This window comes from Camelus bactrianus, chromosome 14 (assembly GCF_048773025.1).
Source record: "Camelus bactrianus isolate YW-2024 breed Bactrian camel chromosome 14, ASM4877302v1, whole genome shotgun sequence".
NCBI classification, from domain to species: domain Eukaryota; kingdom Metazoa; phylum Chordata; class Mammalia; order Artiodactyla; family Camelidae; genus Camelus; species Camelus bactrianus.
Genome location: NC_133552.1, coordinates 17,970,259 through 17,991,389, shown reverse-complemented (window position 1 = coordinate 17,991,389; position 21,131 = coordinate 17,970,259). Strand labels below are relative to the sequence as shown.

Genomic DNA, 21,131 nt, shown 5'->3' with positions numbered 1-21,131 from the left:
ACTGAAAGGGCTTAAAAGAAGTGACATTCCAGTAGCAATGAGCACACCAAACACTTAGACCTAATTTTCTGAGTGCTACTTCCTACTAAAAGAAACTAAGGTTTCTTTGCCTAAAGGAGAGAAAATGCCGGGAGGGCTAGCAGGTCCTGTGTCAGAAAGCGAGAAAGTGCACAAAGATTGATAAGATATATGCAAGAAAAAAGGAGCCAGGGAGGGGGTCTTCTGCTGGCCACAAAAGGGCAATTTGAGCACCATAAATAATAATAGTATTTGATTGTAATAACTGAATTATATTGAATTTTAAAAGAACGCCAGAGTTCACACTGTTCAAAAGAAGGAAGAGGGGGAGAGGAAGCAAAAAAGAAAAGGAGAAAGGGTGGGTTACTCTTCTGTGGGAAAGAATGTCAGTTAATAAACATAGAAGGAATGTTAGAAAATCTCCGTTTTATAACCTGTGCGATAAGTGTGTGCTACCCTCATTGGGTGAAAACACTCACCAGGTTTTAACATATCACTACAGTTATTATCAGTGGCACAGGGAGAGAGGATCTTTGAGGAGAGATCTGCCAGACCACCCTTGACCAGGCGATCAAACTTGGCATAGTGGATAATAGGCCAAAACAACACCATGCCTCCCAATGGAACTACACAACATCACCGACTACTTTTCTTATTAAAAAGTTTAACTTGAATCTAATCACGAGGAAACAATTCCATAAATCCATACTGATACAATCTACAATTGTCCAGGACTTTTTAAATATGTCAAAGTAATAAAAGATTTTTAAAGTGAGAGTTCTAGTACGAGGATAGTAGACTAAAGAATTTTGTATAGAGAGGTATGAATTCAAAGGCAACGAACCCTGGGTGGATCTCGAACTGAAAAAAAAAGTGTTTGTGTGTGTGTGGGGGGGAGACCTTTAGGACCAACAAAGGAAATGTAAATATGGACCGCATATTGGATATTTTGACTGAAATAGTATTAAATTTCTTGCATGCCATAATAGTGAGGTGTTTAGGGATGAATCAGAGTTGTTTGCAACTTTCCAATGATAGTCCAGGGGTTAAAAAAACCTATATAGTGAGAGAGAACGCAAATATTGGGAAATGTTAGCATTCAGTTTAGTGCAGGGTATACTGTTCAAGTTTTCAGTCGGTTTATAAATTTTCAAACTAGAAAGCTGGGTTTAAAAAAAAAAGTGTTAGGTTTACTTCCCTCCGACTGCAGAGGTTCACGTGGACAAAAAATAATCAGGACCCTGAGAAGGCTCTTGTGTGGCTCTTAAGTTTCTCTTTCACCGCGGGGTCGACCCCGAGGCCGTAGGAGGCGTCACCGAGTCGGGAAAGCTCCCACCCCTGCCGGGGGGGCGTGGGGTCCGGGAGTCCCGTCCCTCTGGGACCAGCCAGCCGCCAGCTGCGTGGGGCGCGGCCTGGGCGTGGCCTGTGCCGGAAACGGCCAATGGGAGCCGAGGAAGTGGGCGGGGCCGCGCTGTGCCGGGCCGGGGCGGGGCTGCGCGCAGGCTCTTGGGCCGCCCCCGCCGCTCCGCAGCCTTTTCTCCAGTTTCCGCTGGGCTGCCGCCTCCGGCTGCTGCTGGGACTGAGCAGGAGGAGGTGCAGGGCAGCTGCCGCCACCTGGTAAGTGCCTGCTCCCCCGACCGCGGCCGTGCTGGGCGCTCCATGCCTGCTCCGGGTCCTCCCTCCTCCGGCCCGCCTCCTTGCCTCACGGCGCCTAGAACCATTGGCGCGGGACTCCGGGTCTCTACGCGGCGGCGTTGCCCCTCTAGTCGGCCGCAGTCTGGGGCAGGGGCAGGGGTTGGGGCTGCGGTCCCGGAGAACCGCGGCGTGGCCGGGCGTGCCCAGAGGCTACCAGTGCTCGCCGGTTCGCGTGCGGGGCCCGGCTCGTGGGGTTCGAGGTTCCAGGGTGGGCCCCGATCCTCCGGCTGCCGCTGCCTGCGGTCGGGCCGGTTCCGGTGGAGCGCCAGCTCCCGGCCCTTAACACTCGGCGCCGTTGGGGGCTGATTTCTGTTCCAGCGCCACTGAGATCAAGTGTGAGGCCCGTCTGGCATCTCTGCGTGTGCGCCCTTGCGGCCGCTGTGCGTTTCCCCAGCCTCCGCATCGCTCCCTCTTGCGGTTCATTCAGTGTGCAGCCCGGGCACCTGTGAGCTGCATACTGTGGGAAAGGGCACTCTGTACTTTGAAGTACTCCTGAACACGCCAGGTTGGCTCATGTTTGCGAGGACGGGTCGAATTCCCTTGCTCGGAAAGTTAATGTAGCTCTGGGTTTTAGCGTAATTCTAGGTTTAAGTAACTTCATGTAAAGCATTATCACTATTGTTACTGCGCAAGAATAACAAAACGTGTCGACTGTCTTGCAAGTCTAAATTTGTCCTCCTGCAGCGAGAAGAGTTGAAAGGCATGAATTCTGTTTTTGGCTTTGTTGCTGCCAAGCTTTGTGACCATGGACTCAGTTAATTCATGTGAAATAAAATGGGTTTCTAAGATTCCTTTTAAATCCTACGTTTCATAAGCCTGATGAGCTTATTTTTCCTCCCGCACTTTTTTTTTCCCCTTTCGGGGGGTAATTAGGTTTTATTTATTTATTTTTAATGGAGGTATTGGGGCTTGAACCCAGGACCTCGAGCATGCTAGGAATGCACTCTGCTACTGAGCTATACCCTATCACCACCCCGCCCCGCCCCCACCCCGCGTACCTTTAAAAAGAATGGAAAATAGGGGAAAAATCCAGGCAGTGCAGCCCTGCAGGGAACAGATTTATGAGCGCACAGAAATTTAGAGACTAGATTGCAGTTTAAGATTGCACAGTCAAACTGAAAGAACTTACTCAGAATTAATTATATGAGAAACTTGGAAAGCTTTCAGAAGTTCCAGCAGCAGTTACTGTATTTGTGCCTCTTTTTGCAGCTGTACAAATGAGGTAAGGAGAAAATTAATGTTAAGAGAAAATGTAGTGAGAGAGGATATGTAACTTAGCATATATCCTAAGTGTAGGCAGAATCCTTCGGAATTCTTGATTTGTAGAGACATTTCCACGCAGGAAACACATTTTTTTAATAGATAAAAATTTTTGCATTTCCCATGCAGGAAAATCCTGCTTGTATTCTGAATGTGTAGATTTCCTCTGTGCCACCACGACTTTTTTTTCTTTTATAATTATTGTTTTTGTGTGTGTGCCAGTATTTTTAACAGCCTTTGGGAAATTGCATTTGGCTTGGTAGCACGTGGAGGAAGGATTAGCCTTCCCTCAAGGAGACCTCAGTTGAGTACTTTCCTGCTGTGTGACGAGGTGGGGTCACCTTTCCTCTGTGAAGCTGTCTTTCATCGATTGTGAAATGGGATGATACCTATTTCATAGGGTTGTAAAGATGTGAGAACCATGTAGCAATGCCTGACCTGTCAGGGATTCAGTAATGACAACCGTTGTTAGTATTGTGTTCAGAAGGCGGTGCAGAGGAGTAGTCATTGGGTTTGAGTCTGGTAGAGGGTAGGCCCCAAAGAGGAGAGCAGAGTGGTAAGGAATCAACAGCCACTTCTATGCCGGACGCTGGAATTTTTGCAAGTTTTAAGCCCTTCCCTGAATCTCAGGCTGAGCTGCTGCGGGATCACTAATGATTGCTAAGGGACACATCAGTACCCCTTACTGTGTTGGCCTATCAGTCTTGGCACTTGAGTAGAGTTGGGATTTTTCCAAAAAATTGAGCTTGGAAGTTAAGGAATGTATGCGAGGAGAATCCCTCCAAAGAGAGCTCAAAAAAAAAAAAAAAGAAACGGCTTGGTTTACTGAACAGATTTCAGCCTGAGGTAACTGAAGCCCTGTCAAGCTTGTTGCCAGTACAGCTTACTGGACATATGGTCTCCCATTCCAGTATTAACCAGAACCTTTTCTTGTTTGAATGTTTGACCAGTTATTGATGCTCTCTGATTGTTATTTAAACTAAATCATTCTTTATTTGATTCAGCAAACATTAACCTGGGAAGGCACATTAGTCTTAACTGCTCAGGGATCTAGTCTTATAACTGGAAAGAAAAAGAATCCTAGAGTTCCTTTTGCCTTCCTCCTAGGCAGTGTGGTTGAATAGAAAGTACTTCCTTACAGTTTACCCAGGGATTGAGGAGTGGACACTCACTTGTGGAAGATAAGTTATGGTGGGGGTATGGGGTCCATCTGAATGGGAACTAATGGGTGTGTGCTCCATCCCACGTGATTCAAAACCCTGGGGAGGCAATTCCACAGCCCCTGTGAGCTCTTTAGTGTTTGCACGTGAGTGTAACTCAGAACCTCTGGGTTTTAATCTAAAAATCTAATATCAAAACCAGCAGAATAAACAGTAACTAAATCTCACTAAAACTAAACTAGCAAAACAAAAGTAGTGGCAGGAAACCAGAAAGTTAATTAGTGAGTTGGCATGAGGTCTTGTGACAATACAGTCTTTAAAAAATGTTTTCTTTTCAAATTAGAAATCAGAAGTTATACTCCCATTCCCCATACATTTTTGCTGACATTTTGAAGGGTATCTTTTGCATATATGTGTATGTGTATGTACACATAGACACCGTAGAAAACAAATCATTACTAAATAAGATGAATTAAAAGAAGAACCAACTATAATGTCATCACTGCCTAATCAACTACCTAAAATAGGAATTTAAGTGATAAATACACCAAGATGTGAGCTGGCCATCAATTATTTGACTCATTGATTTTCAGTAACAATATACATGCTTGGGATGTTCCTGAGATCCTCTCAGTGGGTGGGGGCCCTGGTGTCTGTACTTTTAAGAAGCTCCTTAGCTAAGCTAGGAAGCACTAATACGGAGTCCTGTATTCCACACAGAAGCTTGATGCATATATAGTATCGCAGCCAGAAAATAAGAATCATATAGAGGCTGAGGGAGAGGGGGTCACCGGGGAATGGAGGCAACTACTTAATGGTTTCCTTTTGGGTGGTGAAATATTTTGGAGCTAGATAGAGGTGGTGTTTGTATAACCTTGTGAATGTACTCAGTGCCGCTGAAATGTTTGCTCAAATGGTTTATTTTATAGTATGTGAATTTCACCTTAGTAAAAAAACTCTGGGGGAGGAAAAACAGGAACACCATCTTCTATGCTATGTGTTGGAAAATGTAATTATTGTTTAGGTTGACTACCTTCTGAATATGTATTTTTCTCAAGACTTTCAAGGACATCTTTATTGTTCACAAGGTACATCTTATCAGTAGTACCTTAGTAGCTGCTTAGAAATATTTTCTCCTTAATTAAAATGCCATCACACCTCTTTGTTGTTGGTGGTGGGTTTTTTTGGTGGGGAGGGTAATTAGGTTTGTTTGTTTGTTTACTTATATGGAGGTACTGGGGATTGAACCGAGGACGTCCTGCACACTAGGCATGCACTCTACCACAGAGCTCTACCCTCCCCCTTCCATTACTCCTTTTTGATCATGTACAGCCTCAGGTGGTAGAAAGAACACTGCACTTGGAATCAAAACATTTGGAAGTTGGGGCCCAGTTCTGCCCCCATCAGCCATGTGGCCTTGGACAAGGCACTTCCTGAAACTGGGTTTCCTAATTTATTTCTCTATACTCCTATCCAAACTAGTTGGGGGGGATCCACTGAAAACATTTCTATTCAACACTTTTGCAGTGGCAAGTTACAGTACTTCCACGTGCCGTGTTATGTAGTTCTTATTTTGTTTTTTAACTTGGACTCATCCAAGTATGCGTTGAGGCCAGTAAATGAATTATTGGATTTATTATTAATGTGTTCTTACAGTCTAACTTACAGTGTTAATCATTATCTTGGTTATGGATTTAATAAGACAAAGAGTTAAGTACAGATATTAAACTTTTGCAAGGATAATAGGTGCGTTTTGCGGAGGAGGGCTTGTTCTTTGGTACTGAAGTACATAAAACATATGCTGATGTTCAACTTCCATGCGTAGGTAGCCTGCTGCCTCACTCATCTGTAGCCGCTCTGAATTTGGTTAATGTCCATAAGTGAGGAACAGATAACAGTATGTCTATGAGGGTCCTCTTTGGGTTCCTGTGTTTTCTCTTGGTTTAAACAAACCCATTGGCCTTGTTGAGATGCGACATTCTTGGCAGTAGTGATTTGTGGTAGGTCTGTCCTGGGAAATACAGACTTGGGAATACTCCCCAAACATGCAGATCAAAAACATTGGGCGTGTTGCTGGCCAATAATGACTATCATAATTTAGAATTTTAAACCGACAAGAATTAGAGTTGTTAGTATATTATACAAAAGTGTGCTAATTTCCATGAGTCTCCTGTTAATGAGCGCAAGGCCCGATTTGCCAACAAATCACATAAAACTGCAGAACATAATGAATGTGGGGACCTGGCTGTGGCAGGTGTGTGAATATATGTCACAGTGAATGAGGACCTAAAAAGGGAAGGGGGGGATGGAAGGCAACATTTGGGAGTGTCTTTTTTAGTGCTAGTTTAAAATATATATATATTTAATCTCCACAATAGGCCTAAAAGCTAAGCATTTTATTTAACTTAGTGAGTATAGACTCTACCTCTAATTGGCTGTATCCGCCTCTTTGATGATGGTGATGATGATGATGATGGAAAAAACCTGGAGGTTAACAGGAATTCTACTAGGAAGGAGGAGGTGTGGCTCTGACCCCAGGGTCTGCCTCTTCATCCAAAACTGCCTCACAGCTGTTAACATGGCTAAGAGAAGAGAGCTAACACTTAGAAACTAGAGATATATTTTGGTCATTGTAAGTAATTATCATTTTAACTTGTGACACTGGGTTGCATTATTTTTCTGCTCCTGTGAATCTGAAGGACTCCAGTGTCTCCTGAGAGGGACTCACTAAGACAGTGACAAACAGGAAATATTTATGGAGTGAGGAAGGACAGATCTCAGATAACGTAGACCCTGAGAACATGGCCTGCATTGGACTACATACACTAAACACTTACATGTATATCAAGACATAAGTGTATTGGATTAATTTGAGGCCTGGGTGAGAATTAAGGCAGTTGATAAAGTGAGAATAATAGTTGCTGATTTGGGGTTTAGGGGATGGGGTGCTGGGCTTTATAAGGTGAGGCTCACCTTGGGTATTGTGGGGGATTCAGCCATAGCATCTGGTTGCAGTCTCCAAATAAAACACACCGTGAAAGAAGAAAGTGCCCGTGTGAGAAATGACAACCTTGAAACCTCTTGCTTTTGTGTCCAGAAGAATCGTGCGGGGGGCTATGCGTCTCTGAAGCAGAGGAGGAGGGACGGCGGTGAGCATGTCAGCGCTGAACTGGAAGCCCTTCGTGTACGGGGGCCTGGCCTCGGTCACGGCCGAGTGCGGTAAGCAGCCCGCCGCCCGGCCGCCGCGCGTCGGGAGGCTTCAAACTTTCGGTCGCGATGTGGTGTTTGATGGGAGTGCAGTACAAGCACCGAAAGCGAGATTATGAAACACTTAGTCTCAGAAGTCAAATTGTAAGACAAAAAGAGTCATTTGGGCTGTTTATCAGCAGCTGAGGGTTCAGAGTTCACTGGGGAGAAAGTTGAACCTGGTGTTCAAACGGAGGTTTTATGGATCGATCTGTCCCCGTTTTCCTCGTCCCCCCTGCCACGATTAACTCATCCCGCTGCTGAAGAGGTTTGAGGAGCTCCAAGGCCTCCCTGCTCGAGTCCAGGGACTGTCATCGTGTTCTAGCTCAGCTCATTGTCCATATCCTATTTGTGACTTCCTCGTCTGCTCCGGGCCACAGCAGATCCTGTTTGTTCCTTGTTTACTCTCAGAATCACTTATTGGACAGATATTGATTGAGATCATGTCAGGTGCTGGTCTGGGCCACTGCTGTTCTGGGGCAGAGGCTGCCCCTGAGGACCGACCGGGCAAGAGGTTGGGGTACATTAACACCCATCCCTGCCCGCCCGCTTAGGCTCCCGCCTTGGGTGGGCTTTCCCACCCACACAGGTTACTGAGTAGGGGTTTATATATATGTGGATGGACTATCTCAGGTACTGTATTAAACATTTTTACCTGCATTAACAGATTCACTTTCAGGCTGTAACCCACAGAGTGAGAAACTCCTTTAGAAAATACATTTATCTCTCTTCATTCATATTGAACCAAGTATTAGCCGTCGCATACATTAAAAATAGGAACTTAACGTTTTTAAATAGATTTCCTGTTTGTGTAAATCATTCCACGTCCCTACTTTTGACAGCAGTACAGCCTCCTCAAGTCCTATGTAAAATTAAGATGGGACATTAGTAAAAATGTACAGAAAAGAAAATACACTCTTTTAAAAAAGGGTTTTTTTTTTTTTTTTAAATCATTTGGTTCCTCTTTTAATAGAAAAAAGATTGCAAATTATCAGCCATTTCTTAGTTCTATTTCTTAGTTTACATTATAGGCTGAATGTTTCCTTAATAATATATTGCTATGTATCCTTTATTGAGTGGAATTTCTTTTTATTAAGTGAAACATTTCCTTCTTTAAAATTTTAAGGTACATTTCCAATTGATCTGACCAAGACACGGCTCCAGATTCAAGGCCAGAAGAACGATGCAAACTTTAAAGAGATCAGATATCGAGGAATGCTGCATGCGCTGGTGAGGATAGGCAGAGAAGAAGGCCTGAAAGCACTGTATTCGGGGTGAGTAGACCTTCGTGTGTTTGTATTTCACTGTTGACCTTTCAAATGAACAGACTTCACACTGAGACTTCATAGAGAAAAAGTACAGGTTTGGGGGGTATTTTAAAAGAGCAAGTACCATGGTTGAGTTTTCTCTTCAACTTCTTTTGTTTTTAATTGAAGTATAGTCAGTTTACAATGTTCTGTCAATTTCTGGTGCACAGGGTAATAGTTTAGTCATACATAAACATACGTATATTTGTTTTCATATTCTTTGTATTATAGGTTACTACAAGATACTGATTATTTTCTATATATATGTTTTACGTAGTGAATGTTGTGGTGAGACTTTTTATTATATTCAAATAGAATAATACAAAATTTACATTTGTTTTAAAACATTCTGTAATACTGGTTTTTCACTCCGAAAGTAGCCCTTCCCCTTGGTTATTCTGAATTACTGAAGTTTTCGTTGGTTATTCTGAATTACTGAAGTTTTTGCCGTAATGAAAATGATATTGTATTCTCCATGGGTAAGAGTTTCAGTGAACAACTTTTTAACCCAACATTCAAAGAACAGTGTGCTGCAAGCACTGGTTAGGAAAGTGAATAAGGCAGGGCTTGCCTATTGTCAGTCAGAGTCCCTGCAGGAAACAGAATTTTAAATGAGAGATTAATGAAGGGCTACTCAAGGGTTAAGGGAATAAATGAAGGATTTTGAGGTCCCTAGAAACTAGCAAAGTGAGAACTTGTTACCAATGCTAGGACCACAGGGACAGGGGCAAGAATGGTGTTAGCAGAACCTACTTGGGCTGGAGCCTTGAAGGAGCCAACGGTAGTTGTCGAGGATGCTTTGCCAGTGCCCAGGGAGAGGAAGAAATACCTGTGCTTCTTTCTCCTCCCTCCCCCACCTCCTTCCCATCTTCTACTGGCCAAATCCACCAGGAAGTCAGCTGGCAGGGGAACCGGGTGATGTGGTCCATGGCACCAGCCTTGCCGGGCATACAGCAGGACAGAGAAGGGCGAGGATGGATCTGGGAGCACACATGGGAATCAGCAGCAGCACCCTGTCCTGAAGGAACTGTTGTTTAGTGGGGCTGCGGATGTGCAAACGGGGATTCCAGTGGAGTCTGCTGAGTACCAGAGTCTGGTAGAGACAAGGTGCCAGTCCCAAGCTGTGGGGACGGGAGGGGACCGGTTTGCTGGAAAGGTGGTGGATCTGATCTTGAAAGGACCAAGACGAATTAGCCAGGTGAAGTTAAAAGGGGAACTCTGTTCATTAAGAGCAAGTAGTATGTGCAAGAGAACATGGTCCATTCTAGGAACTGCAAGTGATTCAGCGTGTCTGTAGCATAGGAGTTACTGTGTAGCAGGAGATGGAGTTGGAGTGGTAACAAGGGGTCAGGACCCAGACGGCCTCAGGCCATGCTAAGCATCTTGATTTTGTCCGGGACACTGCAGGTCCCAAACCAGGCCTCACAGCCCTCCCAACTACGGATCCCAAAGGTTTTTGTCTTTCAACAGAGCCAGTGTTTTAAATATGAGAAGTTGAACATGAAAACCTGGAATTCCATCTTCTCAGGAAAACCCACCATCTAGGCTCACATTTGTTCACTTATGGCAATAGTAACCAGTGTTAAGGATGCTTTCTTTGGCTTATCCAAACCCTTGGTGCTCACGTAGCGTAGGTGTGCAGTTAGACCCAGCCTCCTTCATGGACTCGCAGCATCTGCCTGGTACCTGTCAGCACGTGACTGTGGCAGACAAAAGCCCCTTAAAGGGTTATGAGGAGAGGGACTGACACAACCAGGTTTCCACTGTAAAAGGTGCCTGCCTGCCGTGGGGGGAAAGAGTTAGAGACGGTGACAGTGGAAGCAGGCCGACACGGAGGACATAGAGACAAGGATCCAACCTGAGGTTTGTCTGGGGGATGGAGAAAAAGAAGACAGGCTGGAAGGCTCTTTAGGGCAGAGAATCGACATCATATGTAACCTTATGTGCGAAGTGGAGGTGGCTGGGGAAGGAGGAGACAGGCTAAAGCTAATGTCTCATTTTCTGGTTCTGGCCAGTGTGCTGATTGAGGTTCCATCCTCTGGTCCAGGACACAGAAGAGAAGAGGGGATTGTCTGGAGAGGGAAGATAATTAGTTCAATGTGGAGCACTTGATCTATCTGGTGGACGTGTGAGTTGAGAAATCTGGGAAGCAGCTGGAAATGCATCTTTGGATCAGTCAGTATTGGCAACTTGAATTTAGGAACCGTCAGTCATTAGACAGTTGAAGCCGTGGGAGTAGATGAGCTCCTCTGGGAGCGTGTGGAGCGAGGAGAGAAGAGAGGAAGGATAGAATTCCAGGGCACCCCTGAGGGCAGAGGTTGGATGCTGCAGAGAGAGGAGTTGGACGGGGAAGTGACGGGGGAAGTAGCTCAAGGAGGAGAAGGCTGCAAGCAGGACAAAGAATGACAGCAAGTACTGCAGAGATGCTGATGGAAAACTCATCTAATTTAGCAACAGAGATGTCACTTGGGCCCCTTGTGGTGAGGGGAGTTTTGATGGAAGGGGCGGAGGGAAACCAGATTGCCGTCAAGAAGGAGGTGGGGGTGCAGCAGGAGAGCTGGGGAGTGTGAGTGCACAGGGTGGCCCTGGGGTCAGAGAGGGGCCCAGAGGGAGAGGAAATAACTGGAACAGGGCCCCCAGGAGATAGGAGATGAGCTCCAGAGCAACCCTGGAGGAGTGACTGATGCTTACAGAGGCCAGACTTCACCAGGCGCTTTGTGCTGAGAAAGGAAAGCTGTCTGGTTATGGATGAACTTGTTCACTGACGTGTTCACTGAGGATAAATAGGAGGGGCTGAGCTTTCACTTAGTGAACTGATAATCTCCTGTATTTTTGTTGGATTTTGAAATCTAAGAAGTCTGTTTTAGTGTAGCTTGATTGTGGAAGGCAGATACGTGATTGCATCTCCTGCGTGGGTCTTCTGGAGGATTTTAAGTGATTTTCTAGAACGTCTCTGTCTCATTGTACATTGGTTTGGCAGGATTGCCCCCGCGATGTTACGCCAGGCTTCCTATGGCACCATCAAGATAGGCACTTACCAGAGCCTGAAGCGGCTATTTGTTGAGCACCCGGAAGGTGAGCGGGGAATCTTTCTTCCACTTGTGGACAGGAGGCGGGTTGCTTATCTTTTCATTCAAGTGGTTTTGGAGCAAGTTTTCTTTTTTTAAATAGAGGTACTGGAGATTGGACCCAGGACCTCGTGCGATTCTAAGCATGTGCTCTACCTTTGAGCTATCCCCCACCTCCTGGATTGATCTTCTTATTTGTGACTTTACCACTTTGGAGGAGAACTCTAGGTATAAAGTCTAAATGAATTATGCTTGCAGCAAGTCAGTTATTTATCAGCTGAATTTAGGGGAATAACAGTTAAACGGAGCAATCTTACATCTTAATGAGTTGTCCTTAATCTCCACAATGTCCAGACTCGAGTGTATGTTCTTAGAGTTGTAGCCCACTGAAAAATTTCTAAAGTCATGAGAATGATCATGTATTTTTTAGGAAAGCAGCAAATGCATTTCTTAGTATTAAGAACCCTGAGTTCTACTATTCTATTGCTGGTTGATTCTTTGACTTTGCTTTAATTTATAGAAGTTTCTATCTTTTTTTTTTTTTTTCAATGTGGTGAGCACCAGTCACTACTCCATGAGAGTGATGAATAGGAGCAAAGATGCCGTGGAAGTGCTTTGCTGTATTTCGAATTAAATATACATGATGTGCTTTAAAATGTTATCTCCACATTGTCTCATAAGAGGGTATCTTTTATTCTCCCACCAGTCGGTGTACTGCCTCATCATAGTCACAACAGTGGTCGCATTTATGCCCAAAAGTGAATTCGTAGATGGTCACTCACTTTGCATGATATCACATGCCTTCTTAAATATCAAGAAGTTTTGCTGAGCAAACTTCCTAATCCTTTTAAAATTACTTGATTCAGAAAGAATCACATTTCTGTATTCTCTTAAATGAACAAGTGGTATGTAAATGAATTGCACCAGTATCTGAGTTACCCACATGAAGAAGAGCTCTGTATGTATGAAAAGTCAAATAATAATGTCTTTGATTACAGATGAAACCCTTCTGATAAATGTGTTATGTGGAATTCTCTCCGGAGTCATATCCTCAAGCATTGCTAATCCAACTGATGTTTTGAAAGTAAGCGTGCTGTCTGTATCTTATAGACACATTCTGCATTTTCTTATTGAGACCAACGTTCAGATAATGAAAACCTGTGAATATAACTGCTATGTATGTGTGAATCTGTTTATGATTTAAGTGCCATGAAGACTCTAACTTAGAGTCACGCGCTAGATGGATTTCCCACTGAGACAGATAAGCTCCCAAGTAGAGCCCATTTTTGGAGACTTTGGTGATGCTGGAGGTTTTGGTGATTAACCAGAAAAAAAAAATTGAGGCTTAGATGCATTTGATTTTCATTTTTCATTGAAAATCTCTCGTTTTATGGGTTCATTAAAATAGATGGGCTGCAAGTTCTACACAAGGCTAGGCAGCTCATTGCCGACTGTTTCTGCAGGCATTATGTTACCCATTCATTTGATTTCAGGAAATAGTAATGAAAATACTTAAGCACAATTAGACATAACACATTAGATGATCTTGTCAACAGTACCAGGGATACAGCCTCCTTAAATCCTTTTTGCAATACAGCAAGGGACTAACTAATTAAAGAAAATCAAAATTAGGTGTGAGTAACTGTTTGAACATGTGCTTCTACTTTGGACTAATGTGCTAAATACTTAGAATCCAAAAATGAGTAAAGCAAGGACCCTGCCTGCAGCCTTCAGTCTAGTAGGAGATTCGGACAAGCATCAGAATTGTCTGCAGCAGGGTGTTGGGCGCACTACAGTCACACACGGTGAAGGTACTGCATGTGCGATGAGAAACAACAGGTCCTTTTGCCACGAGTTTACCCTGTGTTGGGGTAAGATTGCTAGAGAAAATATCCACACTCCTATGAATCTCTTAAATGTACATCAAGGCTACGGAAAGGCAGCTCCTGCATTTTGTTTTATTTTCCCACATTAACGTGGCAACAACAGTGCCCTTTAGAATTGGGGGTAATGCATGTGCTCCCGAAACCAAAATAGAGCACCAGTTTTTTAGTGGGATGTCCCTTTTCATTCTTAAAAATGCAGAGTGCTACATCAAACGTTATTTTTATGTTGGGATCTTGGTCATGTGAATTCCATGGCTGTTTTAAAGTTTATTTGTAAGTTCAAGAGTGACGGGCATCACGTGGCCATCCTGTGGCCAGCGCAGCTGCATACCTTTTGATTTGGCTGGTCGGAAATAATAGTGGCTTGAAGTAACTAATTTAAGAAATGTGCTTGCCCATGTTTAGTGTTGCCAGGTACACTGGATACTCACTAACTCCATTAAATCTCTAGAATTACCATCATATTCTCTCTCTCCTACTTAGTAACCTGGAGGGAAATATGCCATATTCTTTCCTTTTTAAGAGAGTATTTTAAAAAATAATAATTTCTTTTTGATTCTTAAGAAGCTACTATATGCAAGACTCTGGATGCTCCTAGATGCTTTTTGTTGATTCCAAAGTGCCTAAGAACCAATCCTTATACATTTTTAGTCTACTGAGGACATTTTAAACTAGCTAACATTATAGTGATACTTATATTGTACTTTTTTTCTTTTAATGGTTATTAAACAGTAGATTGAGCGCTCTTTAAAAGTCTGCATTTGGGGAGAAATGTTCTAGTTTCTCACGTTAGTATTTAAAATACTCTCTAGATACGGATGCAAGCACAAAACAGCACCCTTCAAGGAGGAATGATCGGCAACTTCATTAACATTTACCAGCAAGAGGGAACAAGAGGGCTATGGAAGGTAAGCTTGAAAAATGGACTTAGTTCTTCCCCCTTTTTTTGAATTTATTTTTCTATTTCCACTATTTTATTTAATCCAAATGACATGATGGAGTAAGGGAAGAAGCGTGACATCTGCCCTGAAAGATAGCTTTTTCCTTCATTTCCTTAATCTGTAAAATGGAAATATAAGGAATATGTCATGATTTTAAAGTGCCTTTTGAATAATTCACATGTAAGAAATTCTGTGAAGGTTGAGTACTTTTTTCTTTTTAGTTCTTATGGAGAAGGGGTTTCTAGGTCAGTGTTATGTTGGATTTTTTGGTCTGTGTGGTAGGAAACCTCATGGCTCTCAGGTGAAGGCTGTGTTACTAGGCAAGCCCTGGGATGGAATGCTATTTCCTAGTATTCCGGTGACTGTCAGTTCATGGACCAGAGCCTGAAGGTCACCCAGTACAGTCCTCTGGTACAAGGAAACCCAAGGCTCTGAGAGGGGACTCGTCCCGGTCAAGGTCGTACAGTTAGTGCCAGAATCAGAATTAGACTTTGGAGCTTCTGACTTCTTAGTCCCCGGGTTTTTCTGCTCTGCCCCTCTGCACTTCTACCTACCAACGGGAAAACATACAAATTGGCCTTAGTCTGTGGAGGAGAGAGATCTGAATCTTTGCTTTTCATATTTTCGCCCAGGGTGTGTCCCTGACAGCTCAGAGGGCTGCTATCGTCGTTGGCGTGGAGCTGCCAGTCTACGACCTCACCAAGAAACACCTCATTCTCTCGGGCCTGATGGGAGACACCGTGTATACCCATTTCCTGTATGTTCATGGTTTTTTAAAAAGTTAATATAGGTATGCACGAGTTCAGGTGGAAATAAGCTACTAGTTTATAGACATTTTAAAGGAAGTTCATTATAAAAGTATTCTCAGGTTTGAGAAATTGTGATACAGAAGTTGTTTTCCTAATGGTCTTTTCTTCATAGCTCGAGCTTCACCTGTGGGCTGGCCGGGGCCCTGGCCTCAAACCCTGTGGATGTTGTGAGAACACGTATGATGAATCAGAGAGTCCTTCGCGACAGCAGGTGCCCTGGCTACACAGGTACCCTGGATTGCTTGTTACAGGTGAGTGTGCACATCCATCTGTACCTGGCTGTGAATTCCTTTCGGGGCTCATTAGCTTCCCTGCTGCCCTCAGAAGTGTTTCTTAGCATGACTTAAAAACACAAGGGTTCAGAGCAAAACAAACCCACAGCTCTGTCACTAGAAATTGTGTGGCTTTGGTCAAGGTATGGACTCTACACTGAAATTTCCTCGTAAGTGAAATGGGACAATAATAGCAGCTATATCACAGAATTATTGTAAAAATAATTGAGATAATACAACAAAATAGTTAGCATAGCACCTGGAATAATGTTAAGTAAAAACATTTTGTACATTTATAGTAATAAGTATAAACTTTTATAACAATGCTAAAGCCTTGTTAGTATAATAATAAGGGACACTTTGGCAAAATAAGCACATTTATTTTCATCTTCAACATTCTAGTGGATTGCTTCAATCAATGAAACTATCCCCCCATATATATATATTGTTAATATATTTTATTTATGTGTACTTAACTGAAGAAGTAACTAAATTTTGAGGGCTAATATAACTGAGTGATGCTTTAAAGCCCTGAGATGGTACAGAGTTTTTGCCACACTGGGGCTAATTTTTATAAATACAAAATTTAGATGAATATTTGGAAGTGAAAGTTCAATATATCACCTTCCTATCGAGTCAGACTGGAAGGCATCTCCTTCATTCAGACGTCTCTCAAAGGAACACACGAATCTCAACCATAATTCTCAGTTTAAATAACTGGGCCCCACTGTTTGTGAGCAGGTGAAAGTTTGTGACCGTCTCCCCTCTTGGATTGCTGGCAGTCAAAGACGAGGGACCACTTTTGTGGTTGCTGTTTTTCGGCATAATTCTGGCACATCCTTAGAATTTAAATATTGCTTTAATGAAGCAAAGATACTTGATTTTGTCCATCCAGTAACATGAAATCGTGGTGCTCTGAACTATGTGTGTTTACCACCATTGCCTCCCTTTTTTATTTCCAACCTGTTTGTGAGCCCACATGGCAGGAGGCAGGAGACTCTAGGTTGGAATTACATCTCATTTCTTATTCATTTAACTGCTGTTTGCTTTGGGTGCGGGGTGGTTTGACACAGAGCCTTAGTCTTTACCTATGCAGAAGGTTTTAAAGAACAAAAAGAGGCAGAGGGCAATGATTTCTTACAGAGTCTTTCCAAACAGAATTTTGTTTTTAAGAAAAATAGATCATTCCAGTATGGCTGCTGATTATTAGTGCATATTTGACGTAATTGGAAAGTTGGAAGTTAACTTTTTTTCCCCCTCTCCCTTATAACAGACGTGGAAGAATGAAGGTTTTTTTGCTCTATATAAAGGGTTTTGGCCAAATTGGTTGAGACTCGGTCCTTGGAATATTATTGTATCCTTTTCTGTTGCAGTGGATCTGAAAAAAGATAGACCTAAAGAATGTTGTTTGTATAAACTATCATGTTATAATTTAGACGTAGGCTCTTACTCTTTTGAGTTCCTCTGATTCAAGAAATAACTTCTCAGTTTCTTTTTTAGGAGGTAAAATGTCTCTGCTAGGCATTGTGAATCTTGGTTTAGTGATGGTATTATTGAAAGGCAGTGATATCAATAAAACCTTTTAGACTCTGCTCTAGAAGCTGATTTCAGAGACAAAGTTTGTTTTGTTTTGTTTAATCCCTAGCCACCCTTGAGAAGGATGTAGTTTGGCAGCAGTGTTGTAGAATGCTTATTTTAGACAGTGCCTAAGGATAGACGGGAATCAGCTCCAGAACCTTTTGGCTGATGAGCCAAAGTGGGAGGCAGGAAGGAAGTAGCAGTTTATTAGAAATGAAAAGGCCAGAGGGGTGGATATAGCTCAGTGGTAGAGCGCATGCTTAGCATGCACGAGGTCCTGGGTTCAATTCCTAGTTTAAAAAATTAAAAAAAAAAAAAGGGCAGAATTATAAAGTAGGGGATGTTGGTTTGCACCATCCTTATTTATCTGCGCCTCCCTCCCGTGGACGCTTGCCTAGTGGAAACCCTGGAGGAGAGCTTCTCAGACTTGCTTTGTTTCTCTCTCTCACAGAATTCCCTGTTCTGTAAAGTATTCCCAGAAGTCAGAAGAGCTAGCAGTGTGGATGTAATCTTAGAAGAAGCTTTCAGAGTTGATGCAGGGGATTTATGTATCTTGGCTGTGGTCTGTCTCTTCTAAGCCAACCTTGGGAAGGCTAATGGGGAGGTCTTTTGGGGTGGTTGAAGGTGGAGCCTCTCCTGTTTAATCATGTCCACGGTGTGTGGTCTGTCCAGACCTATTTGTTCATAGGTGAGCCATCTGTGGGTCTGTTTTGATGCATCAGGGTTAAGATGGTATTGTCTTTGTCAGCCTTAACCAATGCCTGCAGTTCTTCGTGACATACGAGCAGTTGAAGAAATTGGATTTGTGACAAGTCATGACTGCATGAGAGACATCCCTCTGACAATGCTCACTTCTGAAATAGCAAAGCTTCCTTGTTTTCCCACCGCTTCTCACTGCTTAGCTCCTCACAGGTTCTGAGGCGTGAGCAACAGGTGAAGACTGGGTTAGCTCGGATTGCGGTGTCTTGGCATCAGATACTCTGTATCAAACGTTTAATGGCATAAACAGTAACATCCAAACACTAGTCCTTACCATTCAAGTGCCCTTCGACCTCAAGGATAACATGAAATGCATGTTTCTTGCTGAAGAAAACTTATATGAAGATCAGGAACTGTGTGCTATTTTCTTCAGGGGGGAGTAACTCCTGATGCATCTCAGCGCGCTGCTGAGACCATCAGAGTGTTCGAAAGAGGCTCTCCAGAGCCGCGGAGGAGACCCCCCAAGAGGGTGTTACTGTTCGGGAAACACTGGGGGTCTGTGACTTCGTGTCAGCTGAAGAACCGTCACACGTGGAGACCTGGCTTTTCAACTCCGGGTAAAAACAGTGCAGGAAATAGATCCCTGGAATATTGCACTGCTTGATAATTTCCTATTTGGGCAGGATCTCTCACTTATAATAAGTGATTTTTAAGCCTTTGACAACTCAACCTTTGTGAGGAATTGTTATGAAGTATTTTAATATCTAAACTCGTGATGGTGAGATAGGTTGGCTTTGAAGTTGGCAAATCGGTGTTGGTGGGTGGTGTTTTTAAGCAACTTGGGTTCTGTCTTAGGTAATGTCAGTAATTTGCTCTATGATTTTAACAAAGTTTCTATTTCCCAGTCTGTCAAATGAGGATAATAACATCTGTTGATGCTGAGGGTCAAGTAAAGAAAACAGTAGTTGGTACCACTTGACTTGTAGGGTAGGTGTGCTTACGTCATGCTGTCATACAGCCGTCATCCCAGAAGACGATGTCCGTGTGTACAGAAGAGGTTGTTCTATCATGGGCTTCTCCTGAGTGAGGCCCTTTGTTAAAAGCCTGGTGAAAGAAAGAGGTTAAGGTTTTACAGCGTTTTCCTTAGCAAAATGTTGCAAGTGAATCAGAGTTGATTTTTCCAGATTTCCCAGTTTTTGCTTTAGCTCTGGTCATGTTTGTTGAAACATTTCCTGTCTTGGACTTCCTAATCAGTTTGGATGGAAAGTACTTGCTTGAAATTTGAAGAGCAATTTCTTTCACGTGCCTGTTTCTCGAGTCTGATCAGAGGCATATAACATCTTCCTTCTTTTCTTCTAAAGACAGGATATCCTTCGTGCTCATCATCTTATTCTTTTTCAAAATAGAAGGTGACTCTGAGAGCCCCACGACCTTTTCACTTCTAGAAGACAGCCCCAGGAAAGGGAATATGAATAGGTTAAAATATCTACTTGGGTACCTTCAGTTCTGCCCTTTGAGAGTGACATCAGATACATCCTAACTGGGGCTCCGTGACAGATGCTTCCACAGTGTGTGCGATTCCCAGTCGGTCCAGCCCCCGGGCTGCTTCCTCCCTCGAAGTAGAATAGAAGGCTCGTGAGTCTTTCTTGGGGATTGGGCAGTTTTCCTCCCACTTCACCTTCCGCTCTTTGTTTATGTTGACTTTGACAAAAGATTTTGTGAAGCAGAATTTTAGTTGCAAAGGTAAGAGCTAAGATAAGAAAGGAGGGGACTGAAGGGGGCATGGAGGTATCGATTACTTCAAGAGTCAGGTGGGAGTCCAGTTCTCCCTGACCTCCTCTGGAAGTGATGCCGGAGAGATGACCCTATTCAGACCTTGCCCCTCGTACTGAACCCTGTCTTTAGAGAGTTTCTTCTTACCAGAACATTCCATTGATATGATAAGGGCTTTCCATAGAAAGGCTTTCATCTTTGAGTTTCTTTGAGTTCAAAGGATTATGTTTTATGAACCACTCTTTTTTTTTAATGTAGAAAACAGTTTAAGTATATGTATAATTCCTAAGATGGTAGAAGCAAGTTCATTATGAAAACCATGTAAATCTTGTCATGCAATATTTATTATATCAATTTATTCAAATATGTACATGTTCTGGGGGAGGGGTATAGCTCAAGTGATAGAGTGCATGCTTGGCATGCATGAGGTCCTGGGTTCAGTCCCCTGTACCGCCTCTAAAAATAAATAAACCTAATTATGTCCCCCCATCAAAATTTAAAAAAAAAACAAATAATACAATAACAAATATGTACATGTTCATACCGGGATGAAAAGAAAATCAAACCTCACTGTTAAACGTAAGTACGCTTTTAAGACAAAAATGTAGTATTTCTTCAGTGTAGATTTATTAAATAGAACAAGGTCTTAACCTGTTTCGGTTTTTCTACTTCCTGAAAGAGTAATGCAGTTGATGAAGCTTCTAACCAAGAAAGAACTTGAGGAACTAAGTCCTCCATCCCCCCCACACTGGTTATTGGTTACATGTGGCAAAGGGAGTTTTAGCTTTTATAACCAAAATGAAGAAAGTATATATTTTGTTTGTTTGCTTGTGGATTTGTGTAATCACTGATGCTAAGTTTTGCTGATTGTGGTATAAAAAATGGCTCCTGTTCGCCATATTTATTCATGCGCTAGAAATAATGTATATTATATAAAGACTGAAAGTTTTCATAAGCTTTTATATTTTGAGCTCTTTAAACATTGTTGGAATATGTGGCATAAATCTGGTTTCATTATTTAATAAACTGGAGTAATATATAATAATAAAAATGATGTGTGGTTATTTCAGATAAATAGAAACGTTTAAACAGAGACAAGCTCCAAAGCGTCCAGAAGGCTGGAGCAGAAATAGCATTCGTGAAAGTGGCTGCAGACATTTCTCTCTGCTTAGAGAGGTTGTTGGGGTTGTCTTACTAATTACCTGAATGTCTGTGTGGACTCCCATTCGGTGAAACACTGCAGCTCAGTAGAGGCCAGTGAATTCGGTTTGTGGGCTCGCTTGGCAAGGCACCTTGGAGACTGGAACACCAGTGTGATGACATCACTGCTTTTGAAGCTCCTCCTTCCAGTGTTTGGCGTTGGTTAGAGGCAGGAGCTGGGATCCGGGGTTCACTGTGGGCCAGGCAGAGATGCCTCAG

At 43.0% G+C, this 21,131-nt stretch overlaps 1 protein-coding gene across 4 annotated transcripts in view; it reads left to right on the top strand.

The window, feature by feature from the left end:
- Positions 1 to 20,763, top strand: part of SLC25A30 (solute carrier family 25 member 30) — a 40,412-nt gene extending 19,649 nt beyond the window's left edge. The window contains exons 1-10 of one of the 4 annotated variants that reach the window (XM_074378204.1): positions 1,481 to 1,635; positions 7,231 to 7,352; positions 8,506 to 8,653; positions 11,667 to 11,761; positions 12,753 to 12,838; positions 14,453 to 14,548; positions 15,214 to 15,338; positions 15,503 to 15,641; positions 16,936 to 17,016; positions 18,008 to 20,763. In XM_074378204.1, the coding sequence (XP_074234305.1) occupies positions 7,289 to 7,352; positions 8,506 to 8,653; positions 11,667 to 11,761; positions 12,753 to 12,838; positions 14,453 to 14,548; positions 15,214 to 15,338; positions 15,503 to 15,641; positions 16,936 to 17,016; positions 18,008 to 18,049 (876 nt within the window). In that variant the 5' untranslated portion in view covers positions 1,481 to 1,635; positions 7,231 to 7,288 and the 3' untranslated portion in view covers positions 18,050 to 20,763. Of the gene's footprint in view, positions 1 to 1,480; positions 1,636 to 7,230; positions 7,353 to 8,505; positions 8,654 to 11,666; positions 11,762 to 12,752; positions 12,839 to 14,452; positions 14,549 to 15,213; positions 15,339 to 15,502; positions 15,642 to 16,935; positions 17,017 to 17,691; positions 17,962 to 18,007 lie in introns of those variants that run through there. The other 3 variants (XM_074378202.1, XM_074378203.1, XM_045514026.2) reach the window with 3 other exon arrangements.
- The last annotated feature ends 368 nt before the right edge of the window (positions 20,764 to 21,131 follow it).